Source organism: Sturnira hondurensis, unplaced genomic scaffold (genome assembly GCF_014824575.4).
Source record: "Sturnira hondurensis isolate 20B ecotype Veracruz unplaced genomic scaffold, ASM1482457v3 Scaffold0021143, whole genome shotgun sequence".
NCBI classification, from domain to species: Eukaryota; Metazoa; Chordata; class Mammalia; order Chiroptera; family Phyllostomidae; genus Sturnira; species Sturnira hondurensis.
Window position 1 is genome coordinate 30,203,546 of NW_028093774.1, and position 26,867 is coordinate 30,230,412.

At 39.6% G+C, this 26,867-nt stretch overlaps 1 protein-coding gene across 1 annotated transcript in view; it reads right to left on the reverse strand.

The window, feature by feature from the left end:
- The window catches only part of SYT16 (synaptotagmin 16), a 90,862-nt gene that overhangs the window by 16,912 nt on the left and 47,083 nt on the right, over nt 1–26,867 (reverse strand). Inside the window, exons 4-5 of the mRNA XM_037031376.1 lie at nt 10,417–10,629; nt 4,743–4,999 (exon numbers count right to left, since the gene is read on the reverse strand). Coding sequence (XP_036887271.1) covers nt 4,743–4,999; nt 10,417–10,629 — 470 coding nt within the window. The remainder of the gene's footprint in view (nt 1–4,742; nt 5,000–10,416; nt 10,630–26,867) is intronic.

The window sequence follows — 26,867 nt, forward strand, 5'->3', positions numbered from 1 at the left end:
CTCAAATGTTCATGGGAACCTGCAACATCCGGGGATTTTAATTCAGTAGGACCAGGGTGGGGTCTGAAATTCTACAATTCACAGAAGGTTATGAGGATGTCACAGCTGGCCTCATACCAGAGTTTGAGTAGCAATGGTTAGGGAGGCATCCCCAGAATCCATTTAGTGAACAGCAACATTGGCCTTAGAGACAGGACACCTAGGCTGAATATATACAGGAGTGCCAAACAGAACTCATAACTCTACCACTGACTAGCTGTTTGACCCTGGCCCAATAGGTCATCCTTTCTGTACTCTTGCTGGAAAAAAAAATGAGCATTAAGATGTCTACTTGATAGAGTGCTGTTGTGAGGTTTTAATAGATGTGAAAAAATACCTGGCTCAGAACAGATTCTATAAATATCTATTCCCATCAGTAGACCGGTGCTACCTATTTTGAAACAGGCTCCCATTATGAAATATCACCCTAGACAGCAGTGCACCTGTAGCCAGTCAGATCTGATGACCTCACTGGGAAAACTGAGCTAAACTGCATTTACTGTAATGAACCACCCTCCAACAAACTATAAATAATGTCAACCTCATTTGATTTTTCCTCTGAATGCACGACTCTTAGCCATAACTAAACTTTGTTCTGATTTCTTATTGTAAATCAGAATCAGTTCTTATTTGTGTGATGGAACACCAGACTTTGCTAATTTAAAGACCTTATTTAAATATATATATATATATATATATATATATATATATATACACACACACACACACACACACATATAAAATACCTCAAAAATGCACCTGCATCAACATAACTTTCCAACAGAGCTAAAGTAAAAGTGCATGGTTCTGTGGAGTGAGACAGCCTTAGAAATCCCAGGTCTACCACTTGCTACCACAAAGATATTGGGCAAGTTATTTGATCTTTTCCACTTTCTCTTTTTCTCAACAGTAAAATAGAGAGGGCACCTACTTTACAGGGTTGTTGTGAAAATTTAAAAACTTGATATATAGGAGACATCTATTAAATGCCCTCTCTGTTAAAATTCACATTAGTCTAGCAAGAAAATTTAGGGTTCTTGCAAAATAAGGGAAGCTTCTTCTCTTTTTCTCGGAGCATGCATGCATTCATGTGTGAGTGTTTCTATTCAGAGGAACTTAGTTTCAAGTGATAAAACTGGTTGCTATAGAGACTTTTGAATACAACTGACTGGTGTAGATATAATATTAGAAGCAAGTCTCCAAGGAGTTAAGCCAACTCAAAACTCAAGTCACAGTCTTCTGTTAAAACTCCCATCTATTTTAGCCTACTCTTGATCATCTCTATATTGCTTGCCAGAGCATACTAAGAATAGATAGCACACCAAACCCGCCTTATGCCAGGTACCATACTATACCCTTTATAAACTATACAAAGCCCACTCTTACGCACCTCAGACCTTCTTGGTCTTACATTTTATTCCATCTTCCCTTACAGGCACAGCCCGTCTAGCCTTCGAGTGGCCTCAGCCTGGTGAAACTCAGTAAAGCCTTACCTCCTGCCATGCTATGTGACTCTCAGCTGCCACCAAAGGCTCTCTGCTGATGTCAAGGCTCGGAAAGTTACAGAATCCTGCTTGGCACTCATGCACAGAAAGTCCAATGTTGGGGGGTGGGACGTAATGCCTCATGTACTCAAACTCTTCTCCCCTTGGAAAGATGTCCTGAGTTGAATTTATAAAGCTTCATACAGTCAAGTACCACTAGACCAAGCTGTGAGTCACACTAAGTGGTGCCAACTTGAGTATACTCATAATGACACTCAGTTCCTCCCTGCTTGTCCCTCACTCTTTCCTATGCTCTTTGGGAAATGCACCTAAGAAATATTATCTTTTAAGATATTCATGTTAACCTAACGAGGTAGGCATTTTAATATCTTCTTATGGAGGAGAGAACTAAGGCTCAGAAAAGCTAGGTAACTCAATCCCTGCCCCCAGTGCTATAAGCCCAGCCAGGACTATCTAGGATTTACCAGTATGGATGCTCAAAATCCAACCTTATGTTGAACATGAAGTCTCCCTTCTTCCCCCAAACCTTTCACCATGGTTACTTATACATGCAGTAAGTGTGCGAGATAAAAGGAGTAAGATGGGAGAAGGGACTTAGAAACACACACCACTTTCAATTTCTCACCCTTTTAGGCCTCCACTCTTAATATGTGTTAACAATTTCCAGTTTTATCATCAACTTAAAAGCCAAGGTAAAAATACCCCAGTGAATGACTATCTCTCCGCTTATCCATCAGGCTATCTCTATTCAGATAAATGCTCACTGCACCTGCAGGTTTGTGGTAAAGTCCTGGAGGGTGGGGGGCTCTGCAATAACTAAATAGGACACAGCTCCAGGCAAAGACCAGGCTCTGGATGGGGTCAATCCAAGCAGTGGCCCATGAAAATGGGGGGCTGTGGCCCCTTCCTAGGTGGATCTGAAATGAAGATTTGTGGAGGCTGGTATTTTCAGAACAATTAATCATTTCAGCACACATTACCTATCACCAGGCAACCAAAGGAGCTCCTCATGTGGGTACTGTTAATATCACTAATCCATCTGACCTTCCTGCAAGGTAAAAATCTCTTCATTTTTATCCCCATTTGGCAGATTTTAATTAACTTCTCAAGGCCAACCAGTTAATCAGTAGAAACAGCGATGCAAAGTGGGACACCTGCCTCCCAGTGAGCTCAGCACCACCAGCTGCCTCCCCATTGTCTTCCCCACTGAGCTGTGGGTTTGCAGGAAAAAGTCGATGCCCTTTTCCAACAGAGAAGAACAGCACATGACAATCCATCCACCTAACAGGAAGTCACACAGCATGACCGGTTTCCTTCCAAGTCAAAATAAATGATTCCTTCGGCTCTAATAGCCCGGGGTTTTGTAAGATGGGAATTCTTGTACCACACTGTCCAAAACCTATGTAGGTTTAAAGATTCTCTATCCAACTGAAAGCCTTTCTGTTTTAGTGAGATAGCGTTGACATCATCTGTGTGGCCCAAAGTAAAGAGGCCCACGATGTGTTCCCAATGCCAGGCACACAGGGGAAGACGGGGTTCTTAACACAGCCAAGAGGCAAATAAATCAATTCTTAAGAGGCGAGCTAAGCCTGCCAAGCAGGCAGTTACAGGAATTGCCTCTGAGCTGCATTTGAGGTTCTACTGTAAGAGCACAAATTACAGTTTTTGTCTCAAAATAGACAGGAGGTTGAATGGAGCACACAGAGATGTCTGGGTATTTTTGGAGTCTGAGAACATCGAGTGCCCTCAACACCAAGTCTTCTATCAAAGCTCCACAAGGCAGGCAAATTCCCAGGCTGTGATCAAGGGGATGGAGTATCATTAGGCAGGTAAACAGTTCTGTTTTGTTTTTCTGGTAAGAGAGCCAAAAAGAATATTTTTAAATGTTAAATGTTACTGTGTGGGATTTGATATGACTCTTTGCAGTAAACTGACAGGGAAGCACAACTTTTTTTACAACATGTATAAGGTTAATAGCTTTGGGTGTCTCAATACGAAGGGCTGCTTCTCACAAGCCACACACCACATATCTGAGTCACCACCTCCTGTCCTCAGCAGGACGACCAACTCATGGCATGCACACACATGGGCACACCTCCTTATGCTCTCTCCACATGCCCCGGAGAACGAGCAGCAAGGATTTGGAACGTGATTTTCTGTCATTTTTTTCCCTTCCCTTTGATGTGCATTTGTATGTATGACAGTCCAGGCCCTGATAAAAGAGTCATCCTATTTATTTCCTTGGTCAGCCTGACACTAACAAAACCCATTCACCCTCCTCCTTCCTCCATCCCCACAACTTATACTAAAGTTTTATATACTTACATGGCATTGCATCAAAATTAATTTTAATGGAGCTATTAGGCATCACTATTTAATATCTCTTAATGTAACAGAATCGTTATAGGAGGGATGTAGCAAATAAGGAATAACCATAAATGCTGGTAAGATAAAACAGTATTTGTCAAATCCTTATCACAGAGCTTGGCACATAGTAATTGCTCAATAAATGGTAGTTTCTAGCATCATCATCTCCAGTCACATTTCTGGTTACTTAGGCACATTCTGAAATAAGTTTTAATTGAAAGATTAATTTAGAAGAAGCATATTTTTATCAAAGATTTATTTCAAAAAGCAAAGTCAATGGCCAGAAGGCCATTACAGACTAATGCCATCTTTTACAACTTCCATTCAATTAAAAGCTAACGAACATACTGCAAGGTCGTCATCATAATATCTTCTATAGTCTCACTTGGAGGGCTACTGTGTTTTAGTTAAATTTTAAAATAATTCTCATATTCAAGTAATCATAACTGAAGATTTGGGGTAAATAAAAATATACTCCAGTTAACAGAAACCATAAGAGAAATAAACAAGTCTCCCCAAAGAAGAAAAAACTTCTTTGTGCAAAAAAGAAACCTGATTGTTGCTGGGCCCATCCTTCCGCCATTCTTCTTCCTGTTTTTCCATATTGATAGAAATGTATTTGTGGTTCTTCTGTTGGTCCACATAGGGGTCAGATCTTGGTCATCCGAACAAAAGTTCATTTAAATAAATGCTGTTTAGGTCTTTGTTTTTCAAGGCAATGTTTTGTTTTGGAGGAATTTTTCCTTGAGGGATTGAGGAGGGATGGAGAGCAAGAACTAGACAGAGCACAAAACACTGAAGCAAGAAAAGACTGGAAAACACATAACTTGCCTCTGGACTCCACACAGAGGAACTATCAGTGGCATAAGAGTCTTCGAGCCCCCGGTTATTGAAAGCTGTCTCTGTCTCCAGGCTGCCCTCTGTGGACTGACGACGGAGGCTGCGCACCACACTGGTCTCCTGGGGAGGTGCACCCTGGTGCCTGGCATCGCCCGCCTCACACAGGGACCGTGAGGGGGCACAGATGGGATCCTCTTCACCATAAGACAGATTCTCAGGATAATTCAGTTGGCTGGCTCCATCCAAATCTGAATTTACAATGAGGAAACAATTTCAAATATATTCCTATTTTATACCTTTTTATCTAGAGAAATTGGGCAACAGCAGTTACACCAATCAAGACCTCAAAAACAAAACCCACAAAATAACACCTGCAGAGACATCATTCTTATCATCTAATAGATAAACTTGGTCCATAGAATCAAAAAGACCATTAGTTCATTATGTGGGGTCGAAGGTTAAATACTTTCTAGTAATGAGTATAAAGAGTGTGTGTTTATGTAACAAGAATGAACTAAACACATCAGCATTTTGTTGGAGCTAATGACCACAAACAGAACGTCAGGGATGGATCTGGAAAGCAAGAACGGTAACCAGCTGTGGAGGCGACACGGTGTCCTGACTCTCCACTCTTTCTTTTCTCTTCCAAGTCCAATGCACTGCCCTCTGCTCAAAAGGCTTCAGTGGTTCTCTCAAGTAGAAATTTCTCTGCCTGATTCATGCAAAGAACACTGAACTTGGTTCTAGATGACCGGGGTTTAAGTACTTAGACAATTTGAACTGTCCGAACCTTTATTTCCTTATCTATAAAATGATGATAAAAGTTGTCAGAGAGACACATCAACTACTAACAATATCTGTCTGGTTGCCACCAGACCTTCCATAAATATTAGTCTTGCTTACTTGTATGGCCCAAACTGGCCTCGTGCAAACCAGAAAACGTCATTTCCTACTACCTCCCACCTCTCTGTCACCTGTGGCCCCACTGGCTCATGAAAGTGCTAGTTGTGTATTTCTGTTCGCAGTTCTCGAGGCTTCCTGCTTGTCCTGTCCTTCCTGTCTATCTAAATCCTCAACAACTACTGAATCTTCCTTGACTCCTTCAAATTTGGTGTTTTTCTCAGACCTCCTCCTCCTCCTTTTCTCTTCTTTTCTCTTCTGCTCCCTCCCTTGCCCTCTCTATTTCCTTATTCTGTTCATCCTCTGCCTCTCTTTCAATGTCCAGGTTACTCTCGGATAGTAAGGAAAAACTGACAGTGTCTTATTGCTTCTTCCCCTCTGACTTGCCTCCGCACCCAAAAAAAAAAAGCTAAGGATGTCTTATCTCTTTGGCCTTCAGGCTCCCTCAGTAGCCCCCATCCTAGGATGAGAGAACATTAGAGATATAGATAGGATAAGTGAGTGGATGACAAAGTATATATCATAAATTCAGCTCTTATTTATACACTGTATGGCAGCAATTGTCTCCATAGTCTTAAAGTTTCAGCTAGAACATATCTTCCTTGAAAGCACTAAGCCACATACATCTACCGCATAATCTCTATCTACCAGTAGACTTCACTAAACCCTCAACTAACCTCAAAGGCTAAGCAGTAACAAATACTTGAAGCAACCAAGCTTGTAGCTTTATGGACTGGTGGTGACAGTGGTTTACCAGTCACTATAGGACCTACCATATAAACTTAAAAATATATCATCACCTTTGCAAACCACATAAACATGTTTTCAGGCAAATTTGGTCCTCAGCACACAACTTCAGACTCCTGATCTGGGATTTTTCAAAAGTCGGGCAAGCCAATGAGAAGTTCCCCTAGCTGCCTTGTTATTCTTAATAATTCAGTTCCAGCCACTCGGAAACACCTTCATAGGTACCATAACATTTTTATATTCACACTTCCAGTTACTTGGCAAACACACTTTTAAAAAGACCACAGAAAATGACAGAACAAGGGATATTCCACATGCAACACTCTACAATATAAAGCAGAATTTTCTCCCAAGCCTCTAATTAGCACATCCATGCCTCACACACATGAACACGAAAGTGTCCCATTAAACAGTGGGTCATCTATCAACCTGCGTGGCAGCCAGCAGGATTGCAGCACAAACTCTAACTTGGCCAAGAAATTTCCCCCATAAAATTGTCCCATGATTTCAACTCCTACAGTGATAGTACCTAGATCAGTAATAAGGGAATTTTCAAAAGCTACCTCAGGCCTTGAAACGCTATTCATAACTGAAAAACATAAGAACTATATTAATATAACAAACCATTTTCCTTGACAGACATTCAAGGATGAATTAGACAAGCAAATCTGGGTACAAGTCAATTTCCAAGGAGCAGGAAAGAGGTAATTCACCATGACACAAAGTAGTCTTCTCGTGCTTTAAATTAAAGAAGATCGTGTCAACCTAAATACATATAGAAAAGTAATTGCCGTTGTCAGAGAAATGTATCCTGGCTTCATAGAAATGACAGGGCGTAATTATGTCACATCAACCATATTCATTTTAGCAGAGAAATTCTTGAATTTGCTTCGTCCACACCCCACGTTGACGGGGTGTAGCCAGTTCGACACTCCCACACTGCTCTCTCCCAGCACAACCCAAACACAGATACTTTTGCTTGCCATCCGTGATGGTCAGTTTTATGTGGCTGACCTACAAGCCCCAATTACTCAGTCAAACAGTAATTTCAGTGTTGCTGTGAAGGTACTTTGTAAATGTGATTGAAGCCTTTAAGCAGTTGACTTTAAGTGAAGGAGACTATCTTGCATAATCCATCCATTAAAAGGCCTTGAAAGGAGAAGAACTAAGGGGACCCCGGAAGAGAAGAAATTTCACCCGTGCACTGCAGCTTTGGCTCATGTCTGAGAGTTTAAGCCTAGCCTCCCCAGCAGCCATCGCTGTGCGTTTCAGAACTGTGTTGCCTGGCCAGCCTCCACAAGTGCAAAGTAAATTCTTTGCATTCTTTCCCAGGAGAAAGAAGGAGGAGAGAGAGTTGTGAGTGCTTAAGACACAATTTATTCTTGTATTTTATTAATGACTGTACTATTTTCCATACAAGCAACTATAAACCTACTGTTGCCTCACCCTAATATATATACGATTCTGATTGATACCTTGTTCCCCAACAAAACTGAGCACAGATTCTGAAGATAATTGAGCTATTCCTAATGACCAGGAAGGTAATGTCTAGCTTCTTTGTAATATCCTAAAAGCTAAACATTTCACAAGCAAAATTAAGGCCTGGCACAAAAATAGGGATGGGGGAAACTTCAAGAAGTGCACTATTATTCTGCAGCCCTTTCATGCCTAGAGATCTGGTGCACAGCCTCTGACCCAGATCCCTTAGCCCACACCCTCTTTGATGTCATCAGGATGCAGTGACAACTGATGCAAAATAACACTAACTCAGATACATGAGAGAAGAGACACTTGGCTAGAATACGAAGATAGCGTTGTCTTGATTCTAAATTAACCTCACCCATCCAGAATGAAGGGTTTCTCTTAGGATGAATCATGAAACAAGTTACCAGTAATTTATTTGTGGTTCAGCTTTGACTTGAATTTGGACCTTTAATTTCACTCATCCAACATTTTGAATGTGTTTATAAAGTAAGAATCATCTACAGTTAAACTTGATCTTAGAAAATTATGTTTAAAGTAGAGTGAAAAACAGCTAAATAGAAAACATGCAAAAAATCCTCTTGGGGTACACACTTAATCTCTTCATTATTCTTTATTACTGAAACAAAGTCACCGATCAAAAGACGAACAAAAAGAAATGACACAGAAAGATTATCATACAATATAAATTACTTTAACATTTCCATGATATTTGATAACCTAAAATATAGCATGCATTTATTTATTCCTAGGAAAATCCTGCTGTCTTCTTTTTCAAAATCTACAGGTAATTCATTCACTGCGGTGGACTTTTTCCTCTCTCCAGTAGAGAAAAATTTACCCTTTCTATCACCATCTGTCAAAAAATTCAGAACCACTGGTTATGACAAAAGATGTTGCTAATGTCGGGAATTGCGAGGTTCAAGTGGTTGTCAGAACTCTCCGATATCGGCCAGTTGTACAAATCAGAAACTAGACTCAGGCTTCTGGGAAGCGGGGCCATTAGCTTTAGAAGGAAACAAGCTACTCCTAGGGGAAAAAAACTGCTATCACCTTTCACTAACCAACATTTGCCCCCGCAATGGAGAGAGAGGAATGCTGTGATGTGACATGAGAGACAGAGAGGAAAGGAGGAGAAGGTGTAAGGAACCCACAGAGGGCCAGTGTCATGCTGTGGTTATATAAGGCACTTCTTTCCTGGCTTACCTTGGGCTAAAAAGAATAGCCAAAAAAAATGGTATGCTGCCCATGTCAGTAGGTAAAATTACATGATAAATAGCAAATTATGATATTTACCCTGAAAAAAGAGTTCTTTTTTAATTAATTAAAAAAGTTAATTCTCCTCTTTTTACTATGTTCTTTTTCTGCCCACCCCATCACATATCAAGTCACATTTCCTCTCTGTTATCTCCTCTCAATTTTGGACTTTCCCTTCTCTCTTTTCTTTTTCTACCAATATGTTTCAGAAAACCATGGAAGAACTCAACTATGTCCCCCTCAGTTTAACTGACCACAATCCCCAAAGAAAAGAAAGAATAGATTAGAGAATCCAGGTTGTTTAACCCAGGTGGCTAAGGTGGATGGCATGACATATTCTCCAGCTTTTCACCAAATACACTTCACAGACCCTTCCCTTTCCCAGTGTCCTGTGCCCACTCAGGGCTCTCAGCATAAAAGAGTCAAAGAAATTCCTGACCTTCATTTGGGAAAAGCACTAAGAAATAACACACCGTTCTTTCTCCAGGTCATTCTGTGTAAGTGGTGCGAAAGGAGGAGGACTCGCAACAAGGCCTTCCCTCCGTCACTAGCGGTGCTTCCTGCCCAGAGTGTCCTCCGCTCCCCTTGGTGGAGGGCAAATGTAGTTTAAAGATGCTGGAGGATGGCATAAGGCCTTGCTCTTGCCTAGCAAATCTCATGCGAAATGGGGGTGGGGATGCTCTGGAACCACAGAGAGTGAGGGAGAGGGTGCAGGGCATATGTTGTTTGAGGGAGGTTATTCAGTATTATTATAGTACATGTTTTTGTTTGGAAAATAAAACATACCTATTGTTTTTAATAATACAAACTAGTAAAAGAAAGGCTTCGAAAATCTTCTGGGGTTACATAGCTGTGCGGAAAATAGACTTCATTGCAAATGGGAGGAAAGGCACAGAATCTCAATGTCAGCGGACAGGTCTGTGAAATGTTTGTACCTATCAGAAAGCAACAAAATGTTATAAAGCTTGGTGAATAGCATTCTGGTCATTAATGTTAAATATATATAAAGTAGCAACTATCGAGAAGGAAGGAGTCCTGCAAATCAGAAGTAGGGGCTCAGAACTTCTGATCCATTTCCTCCCCAATTTCCCTGAAGGATGCCCCCCACCCCCTGCAAAATTTGGAGCAGCCCTTTTCCTGCCCCAACCTCTGGGTCCTGCCCCGTTTTCTCTCCCTTCCTGGCATCTCAGATGCAAAGGCAGAGGTTACATGACTCAAAGACATTTTTCCCCTTGGCCATCCCTGGTCTAGATAAAGGAAGTTTTGATGCAAAGAATACCTTCACAGGCAGACACTTGTGTGCTGTCCTCTTTGCTGGCAGAGAGCAAGCGGCGCAATTCTGGTTTCTGCTCCGATCCCGTCTGCTTGCCTTTCTCAGGTGCTCTTGAACGGAAACTCTGGGACCGGGACACAGAAATCTCAAATTGTTTGATCACCTCCTCATCAGAGTCAGAAGATGTGCACAGCTCTTCATCGTCTCCAAAGCTGTTAACTGGGAGCAACAAGAGCCATGAGTCTCCTGGAGGGCCCACAGGAATACAGAGGCAGGCAGAGAAACAGAAGAACGTGGGCAATTAGCTTGGATCAAGCAGTGCCAAACTGGACAGAAACAGTTTAAAGCATGGTTGAAACACAAATTTGAGTCCAAATCAATAAAACAGAAAGAGATAGCTCATGAGGGTAATTGGAAGGAGACAGCTAAAACCCAGGAGAAGCCACTGGGACAGCCCTAATCAACACAACGAGCCCCCTTGTGGAGCAGGGCAGCCCTGCTGATTTCTGGTGCATGTCAGTGCTCATAACCACGAGGACAGCTCTCCGTGCACGTGCCTCATGTGCAGACTTAGTCAACCATGACAGAAAATACACTTCTGCTTCGTCACAGCTATTAAAACCCACAGAGCCCACTGAGATTTGCCATTGAGATTTTCCAAAAGCCTCCTGGTTTTGAAAAGAGGCATCCATACTGAGTGTGTGTTATCTTGTTTCTACTAGAAATGTCCTGATGCCCTTGTCAACACCAACAGCCCAGCCCAAATACCCTTGGAATTATTTGTCCCACTTTCCCCACATTCCCCATATCCCAGCACAATGGTCCTCCTTCAGTTTCTCCAACACACCCAGATGATTTCTGCCTTTGAGTTCTTTGACTTCTTTTTCCTTCTGCCAGGAAGCCTCCCTCCCCTGGCTCCTGTCACCATTCAGGTGTCAGCTTGACTGTCGCTTTACCCTCCTCACTTTCCTGGTGGGCCTACCATGAGCAGTTCTCCTCATAGAACTTCTCATCTTTATTTCTCTCTTCGCTCCCAGAACGTCCATAAAATAACAGCACCTGTTTTGTTAACCAGCATGTGCCCATTATACAAAATAATGCCTGTTGCATAGTAAGTGCTTAATGAACACCTGTTAAATGTTGAATAAATTGGTGAATACCCAGTGTTTTACCCCAACCCTGAAGGCCCCCCACATACCCACAGTTCCCTGTGCCTGGAAGACTCTTCAGCCCCCATCCAGACTAGTCAAGAATCTAGCTCACCATTCAGGTCTCAGCCTAGACATCGCTTCCTCCAGAAAGCCCTTCCATGGCCCTTCACATCATGTTCAGGGCTCCTCCCACGGGCTGTAAGAAGCTCTCTGTCCTGCCCTGGCAGCGCTCCCTCCAGTGTTGGGACAGAATTACCTGTTTAATTGCCAACCATTGCACCTAACCTGTACGCACCAAGAGGGCCCATTAGAGCACCCACTTTATATCCCTCCCGGCTCTGGCTCTGTGCCAGGAACATGGCAGACTACTCTGTAAATATTTTCTGAGTGTGAATTCAAAATGACAAACAATGACAAATTAGTTTTTTAATATTCCCTCCTCCTACCCAAAAGGCACGCAATGACTTTTCTTCTGGGGAAGAATGTGATTGTGAATTCACAGATGGGTCCTGAAGATCACTTCTGAATCAGAAGCTAAGAAAAAATTAAAAGGCCATATTTTAAGTGAGAGAAAATACTTTAAACACCACTCTGGTCAAAACATTTATTCTCTGGCTTATTTAAGAATTGATATTTTTGAGGTTCTTTGGTAGACTAGTAATAATAACAAACACTTTTTTTATTCCAATCATATTTTGGAATACTTTTTTATGCCAGGAACGATCCTGAATGCCTTATGCCTATTATCTCATTTAATCCACACAAAATCTTTATTCATTTTCCAAGTAAGAAAACTGATTCAGAGACAAGTCCACAATGGGCTGGAGACCACATTCATAGTCTCCCAACAATCAGAAGAAGCAAGACTTGAATCAAGACAGCCTGTCTTTGGAGGCCGCATTTGGAATCACTGTGCTGGAGAACCAGAGAAGTGGTGGAAATAATTCTTATTCTCCATGTTCACATTAACTAGCTAAACCCCAGTAGCCAAGTCTTTTAACCTCTCTGGCCCTGCTTCTTCGTTTGTGGATCATTTCTAACATCTGGATCATTTCCCGGGTATTTTCTAGCTCTAAATTCTCTGACTCCAAACTTCCTGCCCATGGACATTAAAATTTTATGTTTCTCTCTTTTGTTGGAGCAGTCAGTCCAAAAACAGAGAGCCCATCATTGTCAACTCACTCATTTCTATTGGCTGTGACCAGTGCCATGGGAGGACCTGAAAAGCTAAGTGTCAGAAGACACTAGATTTCCCATTAATATTCCAATACCATCCCAACAAATAACCATCCCAATGAGCGGTCTCCTGAGGTTTCAACATGCTGGGCATTACACTCTAGAATGGGGTGAACATGTAGGAGACATGTAGGAGACATCCAGAGACATATTGGAGCAGAATTAAATTCTTGCCACCTTTAGAGTACAGGACCAGCTAAGCACCTGGGAGGAAGTCAGGGGGATATATACACTGGAGGGGCGGTTGAATGAGACATTCATTTGGAGCTCTTTTCAATGCTGAGACTCCATTCCACTTGTATTGCTAGGCAAGCATTTTTAAAATTTAACTAACCATAAACTATCAATTTCAAATTAAGGGGGTCAGCTCATAGATATTTCCCTACGTACAAAATCAGTAATTAAAATTCATTAATTTACCAGTATGTGGTCCTCGATTTCATTGTAGTGAGTCACTGATCACCCACAGGGTAAGACTCCCTCACTTGATATAATAATCATAATAGTAATTATAACACTTCTCATTTACTAAACATATACCACAGAGCAGGCACCTTTCTTGGGACTTTGCGCATATTATCCCATTTAATCATCATAGCAACACGAGGAAGTAAGATTATTATTATTCCCATATAGAGATAGGAAACAGGGGCTAAAGAGTTTTTAGCCCCTGGAGAAGGGGCTAAAGAGTTTTCCCTGGGCAAAAAAGTTAGCACAGTATCAAAGCTCAGACTGAAACATACAACTACATTCTTAGCCACTGTGCCATCAGACACCATTGCATCAGGACACTATAGCGGTATGTAGCTGACTTTTCAGAGTAAGTTGAGAGGGAACTCTGCCACTTCCCCCTTGAAATCTGCCAGGAGGTTGCTTACTTTTTGAGAAGACGAGCAGTGGGGCAAACGGTCAGTTCGGTCAGTCCGTGTGGGAGCGAGTGCATACAGGCAAGCTGCAGTTTAATCAGCTATTGCTCCTCATGGGATTATACATACACCTGCCACGCCATTCTAAGCCTTACTGCCCAAGGCTCAGGGAATTCTCCGCCTACCACACAAAACCTTTCATCCCTCCTGGAAACCACTGAACAGGAACAGAAGTCAATGGTGATACTACTACAATGATAAAATCAATCCCATATATAGCATTTATCATATGCCAAACATTGTTCTAGAACTTTACATACGTTACTCTCATTTACTCCTCACAATAATCCTTAATGAAATAAATACTCTATTATCCCCACTGTATGGATGGGGAAAGTGAAGCCCAGTGAAGCTAGTAATTTGCCACAATCATAACAGTTAATAAATAGTATAACTAATATTCAAACCCAAGCTGTTTGCTCAAAAGCCAGTATTATGAATGACCGTCAGCTGCCTCCAGGAAAAAAAAAACTTCTTAAATCCTGGTCAAAATCTACACAATCATGTTTTATCACTAAGAAGACACACATCACATAGTCTGGGCTAGAAAGAATTTTCATAAGCATCTATTTATTCCCTCACTTTCACAAACAGAAACCAAGGCCCAACAGGCAAAGTGTTTGCCCACGGTTATAGCACACTGTCTCCAGCATTCCATGTCAATGGCTTTGCTACTGTTCTGTCCAAGGTCTCTCTCCAATGGGCTATTTTTTCAAAGTCAGATCTTGACTCTTATCTTTTTGAAAGACCCCGGCTACTTGCCTTGCCATGAGGTTTATGTCAACAACTAAATAACTGACCTGGGTTTCATTCAACTTAAATATTTAAAAACCACAAAGTCTCATCTGGGTTGTAGCACTTATTTCAGAGAAAAGATTATACTGTGTCATATATCAAGTCCAACCCCTTTGAAGCTGAGTGTCTGAGAAACCAAACAGTGCATATTTGTATTAAAATCTTCACCCTTTCTTCATCCAATTATCTTGCTAAAATAACAGGAAAAGACGGCACAATTACCATGGATGTGGCTACATCTTGAAGTTCCAGTTGTTCTTTTCACTCCATCACACAATGCAGAGAAATCTTAGGTATCATCTACATATCAGACTCCTCTGCCATCTTTCTGACGTACAGCTGCCCAGCTTCAACCCTTCTTTACACACTGTGTAGGTGCTGCTGTGGGCTTCTTGCATGGCCAGAAAGCTCATGACTTTGACACTCAGAGAGAGCTATTTATAGATCCATCAATATCTAGTCCCTACTTCAATGCAGTCAGATTGTCCCTCCCTCTATTTTTAATGATTTGTTTCTATTTTAAACAGATGAGGGCAGAGGAAATGGTATCTCCATCTTGCACAGGTAAGAGAGAAAGATGAGTCCCCGGGATCACAGGATCTGCCTGTCAAGTGTAACATCAGTTAAGCTGGAGTGGTTAGGGACGTGGAATCTGGAGTCAAGCTGCCTGAGTTTGAATCTTCTATTTGCTATTTTGAGACTTAAGAGAGTTCCTTAATCTTTCTGAACATCAGTGGTCTTATTTTGATATTCCTTCTTAAAATTGTTGAGAGGACTAAGTGAGATAAACCACATAAAGACCCTTAGCACATGCCTGGCATTTGATACGTTGACTATTATTATTATTATGCCCTACCACAGCAGCGCCCTGTGTGGAAACCCTTTTATGAAGCCTACATTCACATGCAAAGGGAAGAATGTGCCTGTTCTTGCAACGTCCCACCAGAAAACTCATCATGAGTATTGTCATGGGAAAAGGGCGGAAGAAACAAGCACTGGACAGGGGAAGATTAAGTTGATAGTGCGGGTTGTGTGACCTTCCTTACCTCACCCCTCTTTTTCCCGAGTCTGCAGGCGGGGCACCCTGTAAGAGCTGGCAATGCCGTCTGGATGGAGGCAGTGCCCAACCCCTGCTCATTTTGTTGTTTCCTTCAAGACGACAAAACCGCCAACTGGTGATGCAAGGACATTATTTCTCAAGCCTGTCTGCTGCTATTTTACAGATGGAGAAAGAATTTCTAAATAATCAGTACAGCTCCAAGATTATTAACTCCTTCCCACCCACGCAGGAGCAATTAGGTGGAGGGAAGTACGACAGACGGAGAGTGGAGACAGGCAGGGGCGGGGTGTGCAAGGAGGTACAAGCTCCAGAGCGCTACTTTTAGCTACAAGTGCAGGAAATCCCTTATGTACCATATTTCTCAAATACTCACCGCAAATATCTGCCCATGGTGGCTGGATAAAAATAGAAATAAGAATAAAATGGTGGTGCCCTGGCCAGGATGGCTTAGTGGGTTGAGTGCAAACCAGAAGGTTGCCAGTTTGATTCCCAGTCAGGGCACATGCCTTGGGGGCACGCAAGAGGCAACCATTCAATGTATCTCTCGCACATCGATGTTTCTCTCCCTCTCTTTCTCTTTCCCTTCCTTCCTTCCTAAAAATGAATAAATAAAACCTTTTAAAAAATAAATCCCTTAAAAAATTAATAACGTTGAACAGGCAGAAGGGAATTCAAAGGTGACAACTGCACATTTCAGATCCTAAGAAAATGGCCACACTTCTAGGAGCATTATCCAACCGTTCTCGGATTCAGGCAGAACAGAAAAAGGTTTCTGTAAACCATCCAGCATTGATTTTTTTCAGACAACGCTCTGTGCAAGTCTCGTTTCCACAGGGAGCTTCAGTGACCCTGTACAAGTGGATACGGGGAGGCTGCACTGAGTGGGCTGAGCTATGCGTCATCTACAATAAGGAATATTTTACTTCAATGTGGCTTATATTTTTGTAAGATTCTGTTGGCAAATAGAAAAAATGGAAATCATGACACTTTTTAAAAGTTTGAATATTTTTGATAATAAACCACCTCCTTCATTCTATAGAAGAGAACCTAAGAACGAGACTGCTTCAGAGACTTATTTACAGTCAAATCGCTAGTCAGCGGCAGAGGAAGGATCGGTCAGCGTCCGGTTCTCCTGTGCATACCTGCTTCCTCACCCTACACCGTGTATGAAATGTTTGACGACTCCATTTCATATATAAACAAAGAGCTGGACTTGTAATGGTTAAATATCAGTCAAACAGAAAATATTTTATAAAAAATAGTAACATACAGATCACTATGCAAGAGAAAAGTTGAGTTACAATATTGAGACTTCCGGTTGTGATGACAGCAGAGTAAGCGATTCGAACTCACCTATTAATAATGATAAATTCATTTAAAAATTAAATGTTAACCAACTATTGAAAGGCACAGAGATTGAGCAAGAGCAGGCAGAAACTGAAGGGAATCCAATTTTTGAGAGAAGGAAACTTCTCTGTGCAAGATACATGGTTACAGTGCTTTGCTGCCAAAAGCACTTGTACGTCAGTGAGGCACAGGGCACCCAGGCCCCGGGGCAGACGTGGGAAATCTACTGAATTGAGGGATACAGAGGGCGGGGCAGCCAGAGAGGTTCAAAATACAGGGAGAAGCTCCAGAAAGGAGAGAACCACAGAGAAGGAACACCAAAATCCTCGTGTGGATTTATCTCAAATACTGGACTGAAACTTGAACTATGAATGCTTAGGGGAGAATCCAAGAAACCCAGAAAAAATAACAGCTTCAGAGTTAAAAATTTAAGCAGACATTTTGGCTGTACCCTACCTTGGTCAAGATTGAATTAGGAGCTTGAATTTGGCCAAATTAGAAGGTTTTGGTCCACACACCAGGTTTTCCATTAAAACTCTGGAATGATCAACCTTAGAAGTAAGACTACAAGCAAAAGTGAAATGAGGCCATTATAACAAAGTATAAAACCAATACTTCACAAACTCAAAGTAACCAACTAGTAATTTAATTGTGGGCTAGAACAAAAAGTAACATTCTTTACAGGAAGATGAAAGAATCTAATGCTTCTACAACATGTCATACTTCATGTCCAGCATATAATAAAAAATTACTAGACATACAAAGAAACAATAAAAATGACAAAAAAAGAAAAAAGAGAAAAATGTGAATCACCAAGGAAAGCAGTCAATTGCAACTAGCCTCGAGGTGACTCAGATGTTACGTACAGAAGACAAAACCTTTACACTATCTTTATAAATGAGCTCAAGGGACCAAAGAGAAAAATCATAATAAACGTACAGTAGGATAATATCAGCAGAAAACAGAAACAATAGAGCTAAATAAATATATACAATTGAAAGCAACATCTCTACAATAAAAAGTATTGGACTAGTTTTATAGCGGATTGGAGATGGCAATGAACTTTGAGAGCTCTCAATATAAAGTAACCAATTGAAGAGCATAAATTTGGAAAAATAAATAATGCCTATGAACAATGATGGTACATCAAGTTGTGCCCAGTATGTGTAATTGGGGTGCAAGAAGGAAAAAACAAAACAAAAACATGAAAAATTATTTGAAAACTGAGCATCTCCCAAACTTAGTGGAAAGAAAACAGTTAACATACAAATTCAAAAAGGTTGGCATCCTAGTTCAAAAGTTCAACAGCTAAGCACATCAGAGTCAACCAACTAAAAATCAAAGATGAAGTAAAACAAATGAAAGTAGGAAGAGAAAAAAACATGATATAAGGAAGAAAAATAATGCAAATGAAAATGACTTCTCTCAGAAAAATGAGAACCAGAAATTATATGTCTAAGTGCTGAAATAAAAAAATTTGTTAACACTGAATTCTATATTTAGAGAAAATATCTTTCAAAAAGGAATGCAAAATAAAAACATTTTTATATAAATGAATAGAAAATTTATTAGACCAGCACTTCAAAAAATATTACAGGAATTTCTTCATGTGAAAGAGAACTGGTAACAAAGTAAATCTCAGATCCAAGATAAAGACTGAAGAGCAATAATAGCAATGGTACATACGGTAAATACAAAAAGAACTGATGTTTTCTCCTTTTACCTTTTCTAAAGACAACTGAAGAAAGTATATATTATTACATTGTGGGGTTGATTACATGTGGAGAAGTAAAATATATGATAACAATAGCACAAAAGAGAAGAGGCAATGATTTACGCTGTTGCAAAATAAAAATCATTGTCAAGTGGTATAACACAGAGTAAACTTGCAAAGGGGTAGAATATTAACTCAAAATGGACTGTATAAACTATAGATGTGCATGTAATTCCTAGAGCAACCACTGAGGTGGAGCTAAAAATTTAATAGAAAAATTAAAATTGAATGCTAAAAACAACAGAAGTAACAGAAGATTAAAAATCTGATGCAGCAAAGAGAAAACAAAAATCAAAATAAGTACCTAAATCCAGTAATATTCATATAGTAAATACGAATGAAATAAGTACCCCACTTGAAAGCAGAGATGATCAAACTGAATAAAAACACAAGACCCAACTACATGATGACTATAAGAGACACACTTTACATGTAAGTACAAGATAGGTTACAAGGGTATAAAAAGATACGCTATGCAAATTGCAAGCAAAAGAAAGCTGGTACAGTTATATTAATATCAAAGTAGAACCAAGACAAGAGTTTTATCAGAGATAAAGAAGGCTATTTTACTTGGCACAATACCCTCTATGTTCATCCACACTGTCACAAATAATAACATTTCACTATTTTTATGGCCGAGTAATACTCCATTGTTCCTGCATACAACCCTTTTTTATTCACTCATCCATTGATGGGAGTTTGAGTTGCTCTGTATCTGGGCTATTTTACATAGTGCTGCAATAAACCCAGAGAGCATATATTCTTTCAAATTCGTGTTTTGGGGTTATTTGGATATATAACCAGAAGTAGAATTGCAGGGTCCTAAGGCAGTTCCATTTTTAATTTTTTGAGGAACTGCCATCCTGTGTCCCACAGAGAGCGCATCCGACTGCATTCCCACCAACAGTGCACCAGGGTTCTAATTGGTAGTAACAAAATAGTCGTGGAGATGAAAAATACAGCATAGGGCATACAGTCAAAAATATTGCAATAACTGGGTATGGTGTCAGGTGGTTACTGAAAATATTAGGGAAAACACTTTGTAATGTATATTATTGTCTAACCACTATGTTGTACACCTGAAAGTATTACAGAAGTATGTAAACTATGATTGAAAAATAAAATTTTTTAAAAATAAAAAATGATATTTTAATAATGATAGAGTAATCCACTCACCAAGACACAAAAATCTCAAGTGTATATATATACCTGTTAACATGGCTTCAAAATACACGATGAAAAAACTAATATGATCCAGGAGAAATGGACAAATTCAAAATAAAGTTGAAGATTTTAACATACCCCTTCTCAGCAGCTCACAGAGCAACTTCAAAACTTTTATAAGCATATGAATTTGTATTATGACCTCACAAATAGATAATTGTGGTAATGTGGACCTGAAAAGATCTTCTGTAATTTGGGGGTACAGAGTTCTATAAATGTCATGTAATGCCAATATCCACACTATTCTTATAGAAAGTAGAAAAAACATTTCTAAAACTATTTTACGAGACCAGGATAACCCTGATGTGGATTTGCCAGCAAACATCTGACAAAAAGATCACAAGCATAGAAAATTAAACGCCAATATAACCTATGCTTATAGCTAAAAAAATTCTTAGTAAAATACTAAGATGTGGACTTCAGTAATGTATTAAATGTATTATACATTATAACCACAAAGGCTTATCCTAGAAATGCAAATTGGTTTAAAATACTAAAATAAATAGATGGAATTCATCAAGTTAACATTTAAGGGAGAGAGGTGGGGAGTGCTGAGGGCATGGACTGGGATGGGAGTAAAAGAAAACTATACTTGAACATCAATTAAAATAATTTTTTTCCAAAAAATGCAATTAAAAAGAATAACCAAATAATGACCTCAACAGTTACAGAAAAGTTGTTGCCAATATTTAACATCAAGTTCAGATAAAAATTTTTAAAATCTCAGCTCACTTAAGGATGTGCATTAATCTGAAAAAAAAGAATCTACTAAAACTCAACAGTTAACATCAATGATGAGACTACTTTCCTATAATGAACTTAGTAAAGTCATTATATAAAAAAATATTTTGTATTTTTATATTCTGACAAGTTGAAACAAAAATTTTTAAAAATTATGTTTATAATAGCATCAAAATACATTGGTAGTGAGGAATACATTTAACAAGAAGTATTCAAAACTACCACACTAAAGCAATGCCCTGAGAGAAAATAGAAAACGTTCAATATTAACATGTTAATCTCTCCAAATTAGTCTACTGATTTAGTTAAATCAAAGCAGATGTTTAACAAAATTTTACAAGTAGACTCTAAAACGTATAAGAAAAAATAAGGATTTAGAATATTCAAAATAATTTATAAACAAGAAAAAAGTGGCAATATCAACATCCCTGATTTTAAGACTTATTACATAGCTATACCAATCAAGACAATTTGCTATTGGCACCCTGGCTGGTGTAGCTCAGTGGATTGAGCGCGGGCCTGTGAACCAGAGGATCACGGTTCGATTCCCAGTCAGGGCACATGCCTGGGTTGCAGACTGGTTCCCTGCAGGCCAGCTCCCAGCAGGGGATGCACGAGAGGCAACCATACATTGATGTTTCTCTCCCTCTCCTTCCCCTCTAAAGATAAATAAATAAATAAAATCTTTAAAAAAAAAAAAGACAATTTGCTATTGGCAAGAAGAACCAATCAATAGAATAGAATTAAGAGTCCAGAAATAGCCCCGTACAAGTATGGTTAAGTTTTTTTAAAAGGTGCCAGAGCGATTCAGGGGAGAAATTAAAGTCCTTCCAAAAAATGATGCTTAAGCAAAATGAATATTAATGTGGAACTTCAACCTGTATCTCACCTGTGTGTCTCTTTGTGTGTGGATCTAATTGTAAAACTTTAAACTACAAAACTCCTGAGGGGGGAAAAGAGAGGAGAAATTCTTGCAACCTTAAGATATAAAAAAGCATGAATCATAAAAGAAAGCACAGATAAATTAGACTTCATCAAAATTTAAAATGTTGAAAGATCATTAAGAAATGAAAAGGCAAGTCACACACTGAGAGAAAGTATTTGCATGACAAAGTCTTGTAGCTAGAGTATCAAAAACCTTTTACAAGTCAGTAATATGTAACAATACAAACCTAATAAAAATTTTCAAACCAACAGTTTATAAACTAATATGTACAAATGGCCTGTAAACAAATAAAAAGATGTTTATCATCAGTGATCATCAGGGTAATACAAATTAAAACCAAAATGATACACATGTAAAGTTATTTTAAAGTGACTATATCAAGGGCAAGAAGTAAAGGACCTGAGCTCTTGTACATTCCTGGTCAAGATGTAAAATGGTAAAACAATTGGAGTAGTTTCTTAAAAATCCAAACATACATTTGACCATATAATCTAGTCATTTCACTGCTAAATATTTTCCCACGGGAAAATAAAAGCACATGTCCACACAATGGCTTTGACACAAATGCTCATAGAAACTTATATTTGTAGTAGCCAAAGTGTAGCAGGAACCCAAAAGTCCAGTAACAGGTGAATGGATAAACACATTGCGATATATTGACCCAATGGGGCACTAGTCAGCAATAAGAGGAATGAACGATTTATCCCTGAACCGATGTGGATAAATTTCAAAAGCATCAGCTGAATGGACATGGGAAGGAGTCAAAAAAGAGTATACTGGTGAAATAAATAAATCAATAAAAGAGCACCCAATATATGATTCCATTTACATAATATCCTGGAAAATTTTAAATAATATACTGTGACAGAAAACAGATCAGGAGTTGTCTGGGGTGGGATGAGAAAGGGGAATGGATTACGAAGAGGCATGAGGAAGATTTGGGAGTGATATAAATGCTTGTTTTCTTAATTCCGGTGGTGGCTTCACATGTATAAGTCAGACTCACTAAACTACACACTTTATATGCATTTAGACTGTTGCATTTCAATTGGACCTCAATAAAGTTTTTAAAAGGCAGTTGAAGTCAAGCTATACCTCACCCTGCTGCAAGTCACGAGGACTCCCCTACTGACTGAAACATCCCCAGCCTTGAGACATTTCGGTGCAGTTGACAACCCTCCAAGACAGTGAGGACTAGAACTTGACCTCTTGCTCTAGCCCTAGAAAAGATGTCCGAGGGCCAGAGTGCCCACCAAATGAAGCACCTCTCTTATCCCCACTGTGTCTACCTGTCTACCTGGGAAGTTCTTCTGGCTTTCTGGCTTATATTCTGAGTTTCTAGATAAGACTTGAAATGCAACCCTCATTTAGCTCTTGTCTGACCTCTCTCTATTCCCAACAGCCAACAGCCACTAACTAAAGTCGAACTTAGCTAATCCTGAAGACAGATGCTGCTGCCACAGCCTGGAATCCCCTCTGCCATACTCAGTTCACTGTATTTATCACCAGGAGAAGAGTGTTTACCTGGATCAGCCCCAGATTTTCTTTGCATCTCTGGACAGGGCTTTATATTACTAGTTATTTACCACCTAAGGGATCAGCCATATGTCCAGAGCTACTTTAGCCTCTTTAAAACTTTATTCTCTTCCCCACCAGGCCCAACTCACCCAAGAGATGAGAAGAGGCACCGAGACAGCACTGAGGGGTAGGGTGGTTATCTCTGATTGTGGGGATATTCTGAACAGACCGGTATTGCACTCACTAGGCCCTCACGTCTCACTATTCGGAGCCTCTCAAGTACAAATGTTTTCTAAACAGTTGGCTTTGACAGTCACTCTAAGCTGTTCCATCACTGCAACAGGGCTGACCTGGACAAGAGCAAGTGCTAAACTATCAACAGCCCCGTGGCTTTCAAGCTCAGCTCTCTAATTTGTATGCCTCCTATGAGGAAATGTCTGATAGGACCCAAGTGTTGTGTTGTTTTCCGACAATGGTGGCGTTTACATACAAATTAATGGCCAAGACTGCAATTTACTCTGTTGAGAACTGAGGTGACCTGATAATTAAATTTCTGCACATGCAGAGAAAACATAAACCCAGCATGGTTTTTCTTGCTTTTTTTCCCCAACCCCCAACAGTTCTCCATCACTCCAAAGAATTCTTACAAGCAAATGTGAACCAACATTTTAATTTACAAATGTTCTGATTAGGAAGACAAAAAAAATCCCATTGCCATAGATACTAAAATGCAGGGCCCAGGATGTGGAACCAGGGCTGAGAAAGATAATGAACGGATCTTGTGATTAGCAGGTGTTGCTGCTCAATTTCTAGCTGTTCATTCCCTCGTCATCCCATCCTATGCTGCAAATCATCCTTAAGCCAGTCTTCAAAGTTTTGTTTTATTTTGCAATAGACCCTAGCCAAGCTACAGAGATAATTACTATAAGACAGTTTCAAGTCCCCTGAGCACCAAATCTACAGTAAATATATCCAAATATATCATGACAATGGAAAAGAAACAGACTGAAATACTCACTTAGCTAAATAACAGCTTTTCAGAAGAAAAATAAATCCCATATTTCCCCCCAAAACATCATATTCAGTGGCTGCTTATATACATTAGAATGGCAGCCCCCAGCGATACCCTGAAAATCAGGAAAATGAATGTAAAATTTTCTAAAAGTTCCATTTTCCCATAAGGTTTCTAGGCCTCAAGTGCCTTTATCATACATGCTGACAAGAACGAGCAGGTACTAAGACAAATGAATATTAACAAAGAAATTGCTAATCATGCTTCTCCCCTCAGCCTCTTTTTCTGCGAACATGCATACTTACAGCTGTGACTGTTATATGGCTTACATAATCTAGTCATATTTTCTATTGGAAAAAATGATTCCTGATGAAAATAAATGTGTTAAAATTTCATGGGTTGCCACAAAAAAGCACCTCGATTTTCAGGCATCGAACTACCTGAACAAGCCTGGCACCACTGAATTCAGTATGTTGTTCTAGGTATGATATCCTTTGTCCCATCCATATTCTTAACTGTTATGCAAAGTTTACCTTCTATTATTTTTTTTACTTACATATTTTGAGTAGGTTTATGTAGCTGTGCCTTTTCTAACATCTTTAAGGAATCTGCAGTCTTAATTCATTCTTCTCTAATCTGTCCCCTTGGTGTCTAATATACTATTAGGAAAAAACAAATGCTTCAATAATAAATGAAAAAAGTAAGTTTTAAATTAGTACCATGGTGCATTAGTCAGGGTTCTCCAGAAAAACAGAACCAATAGGAGAAAGAAAAAGAAAAAAATATATATATATACATGGAATTTGCTCACAGAATTATGGAGGCTGAGAAGTTTCAACACCTGCAGTTGGCAAGCTAGAGATGCAAAGGGCCAGTGTGTAGTTTCAGCCTGACTGAAGGTCTGAGACTAAAAGGAGAGTCTGTGTTATAATTTCTAGCTGAAGGGCAGGAAAAGGCTGCTGGTCTAGCCGAAGCAGACAGGCAGGCAACGCTCCCCCTTACTCAGCTTTTTTGTTCTTTTCAGGTCTTCAACTGATTGGGTAAGGCGCAGACACATTAGGGAGGGCAATCTGCTTTATTCAGTCTACTGATTCAAATTTCATGCACAGACACACTTCCAGACACACCCAGAATTATATTTGGCCAACTATCTTGGCACCATGTGGCTCAGTAAGACTGACATGTAAAATTAACTATAACAAATATTTAAAAGCTAAGTGCAAAGCAGGAAGAATACCAACAAGAAGCAGATCACATGAAGGTTTTAATCCCAGCTCTGACACTTTCTGACTAGGTGATCTTGGATGTTCACTAAACCTATCTATTCATCTTTAAAAATTGGAAAGGAGGAAGTAAAACTGTCATTGTTTGCAGATGACAGGACGGTGTACATAGGACTCCTTCCTATGGACTCCACCAAAAAATTACTCGACCTCATAAGTGAACGTGACAGAACAGCAGGATCAACAATGAAATATCAGAAACAGAAATTAGGAAAAGAATCCCATTTGCTATAGCAACAACAACAACAAATTAAGTACCTAAGAATGACCTAAACAAGAAGGTAAAAGACCTGTACTCAGAAAACTACAGAACACTGAAAAAAGAAATTAAAGAAGACACAAATGGCCCTGGCTGGTGTGGCTCAGTGGATTGAGCACTGGCCTGGGAACCAAAGGGTCACTGGTTCAATTCCCAGTCAGGGCACATGCCTCGGTTGCAGGCCAGGTCAGGTCCCCAGTAGGGAGAGCATGAGAGGCAACAATACATTGATGTTTCTCTCCCTCCCTTCCCTTCTGTCTAAAATAAATGAATAAAATGTTGATGTTTAAAAAAACAAGACACAAATAAATGGAAGCATATACCATGACCTGGACTGGAAAAATTAACATCACCAAAATGTCCATACTCAAAGCATAGATTCAATACAATCCCTATCAAAATACCAATGACATATTTCAGAGCTAATATTTCAAAAATTTATATGGAACCATAAATGACCCCCATATTCTCAGCAATTTTGAGAAAGAAGAACAAAGTTGGAGGGATCACAATACCTGATATCAAACTTATTATAAGGCCACTATTATCAAAACAGTCTGGTACTGGCATAAGAAGAGACACAGAGATCAATGGAACAGAATAGAGAGCCCAGAAACAAACCCATGTCTCTGTGTTCAGTTGACATTTGACAAAAGGGGGCAGGAGCATAAAATGGAGTAAAAATAGCCTCTTCAACAAATGGTGTTAGGATATCTAGACAGCTACATGCAAAAAAACAAAACTCGAACCACCAGCTTACACTACACACAAAAATAAACTCAAGATGGATAAAAGACTTAAATATAAGTTGCAACACGATAAAAGTCCTAAAGGAGAACATAGGCAGTAAATTTTCAGATATTCCATTCAGCGATGTTTTCACTGATATATCCCCTAGAGCATGAGACATGAAGAAAACAATAAACAAATGAGACTACATCAAATTTAAAAGCTTCTGCACATCTACATAAAATATTAGCAAAATGAAAAAAGAACCAACCATGTGGGAAGACCCCTTCTTGAGATGAGCTCACCTTACACACAGAACATAATACACAAAAGAGATTAAACTACCATAAAGTAGGATGAAAATAATCTAAGAATACTCAGTAATTGCAATCATGTAAGAAAGATTTACAAAAATTAGCCATGTATTAGGCCACAGAGGAAGCTTCAAAAATACAA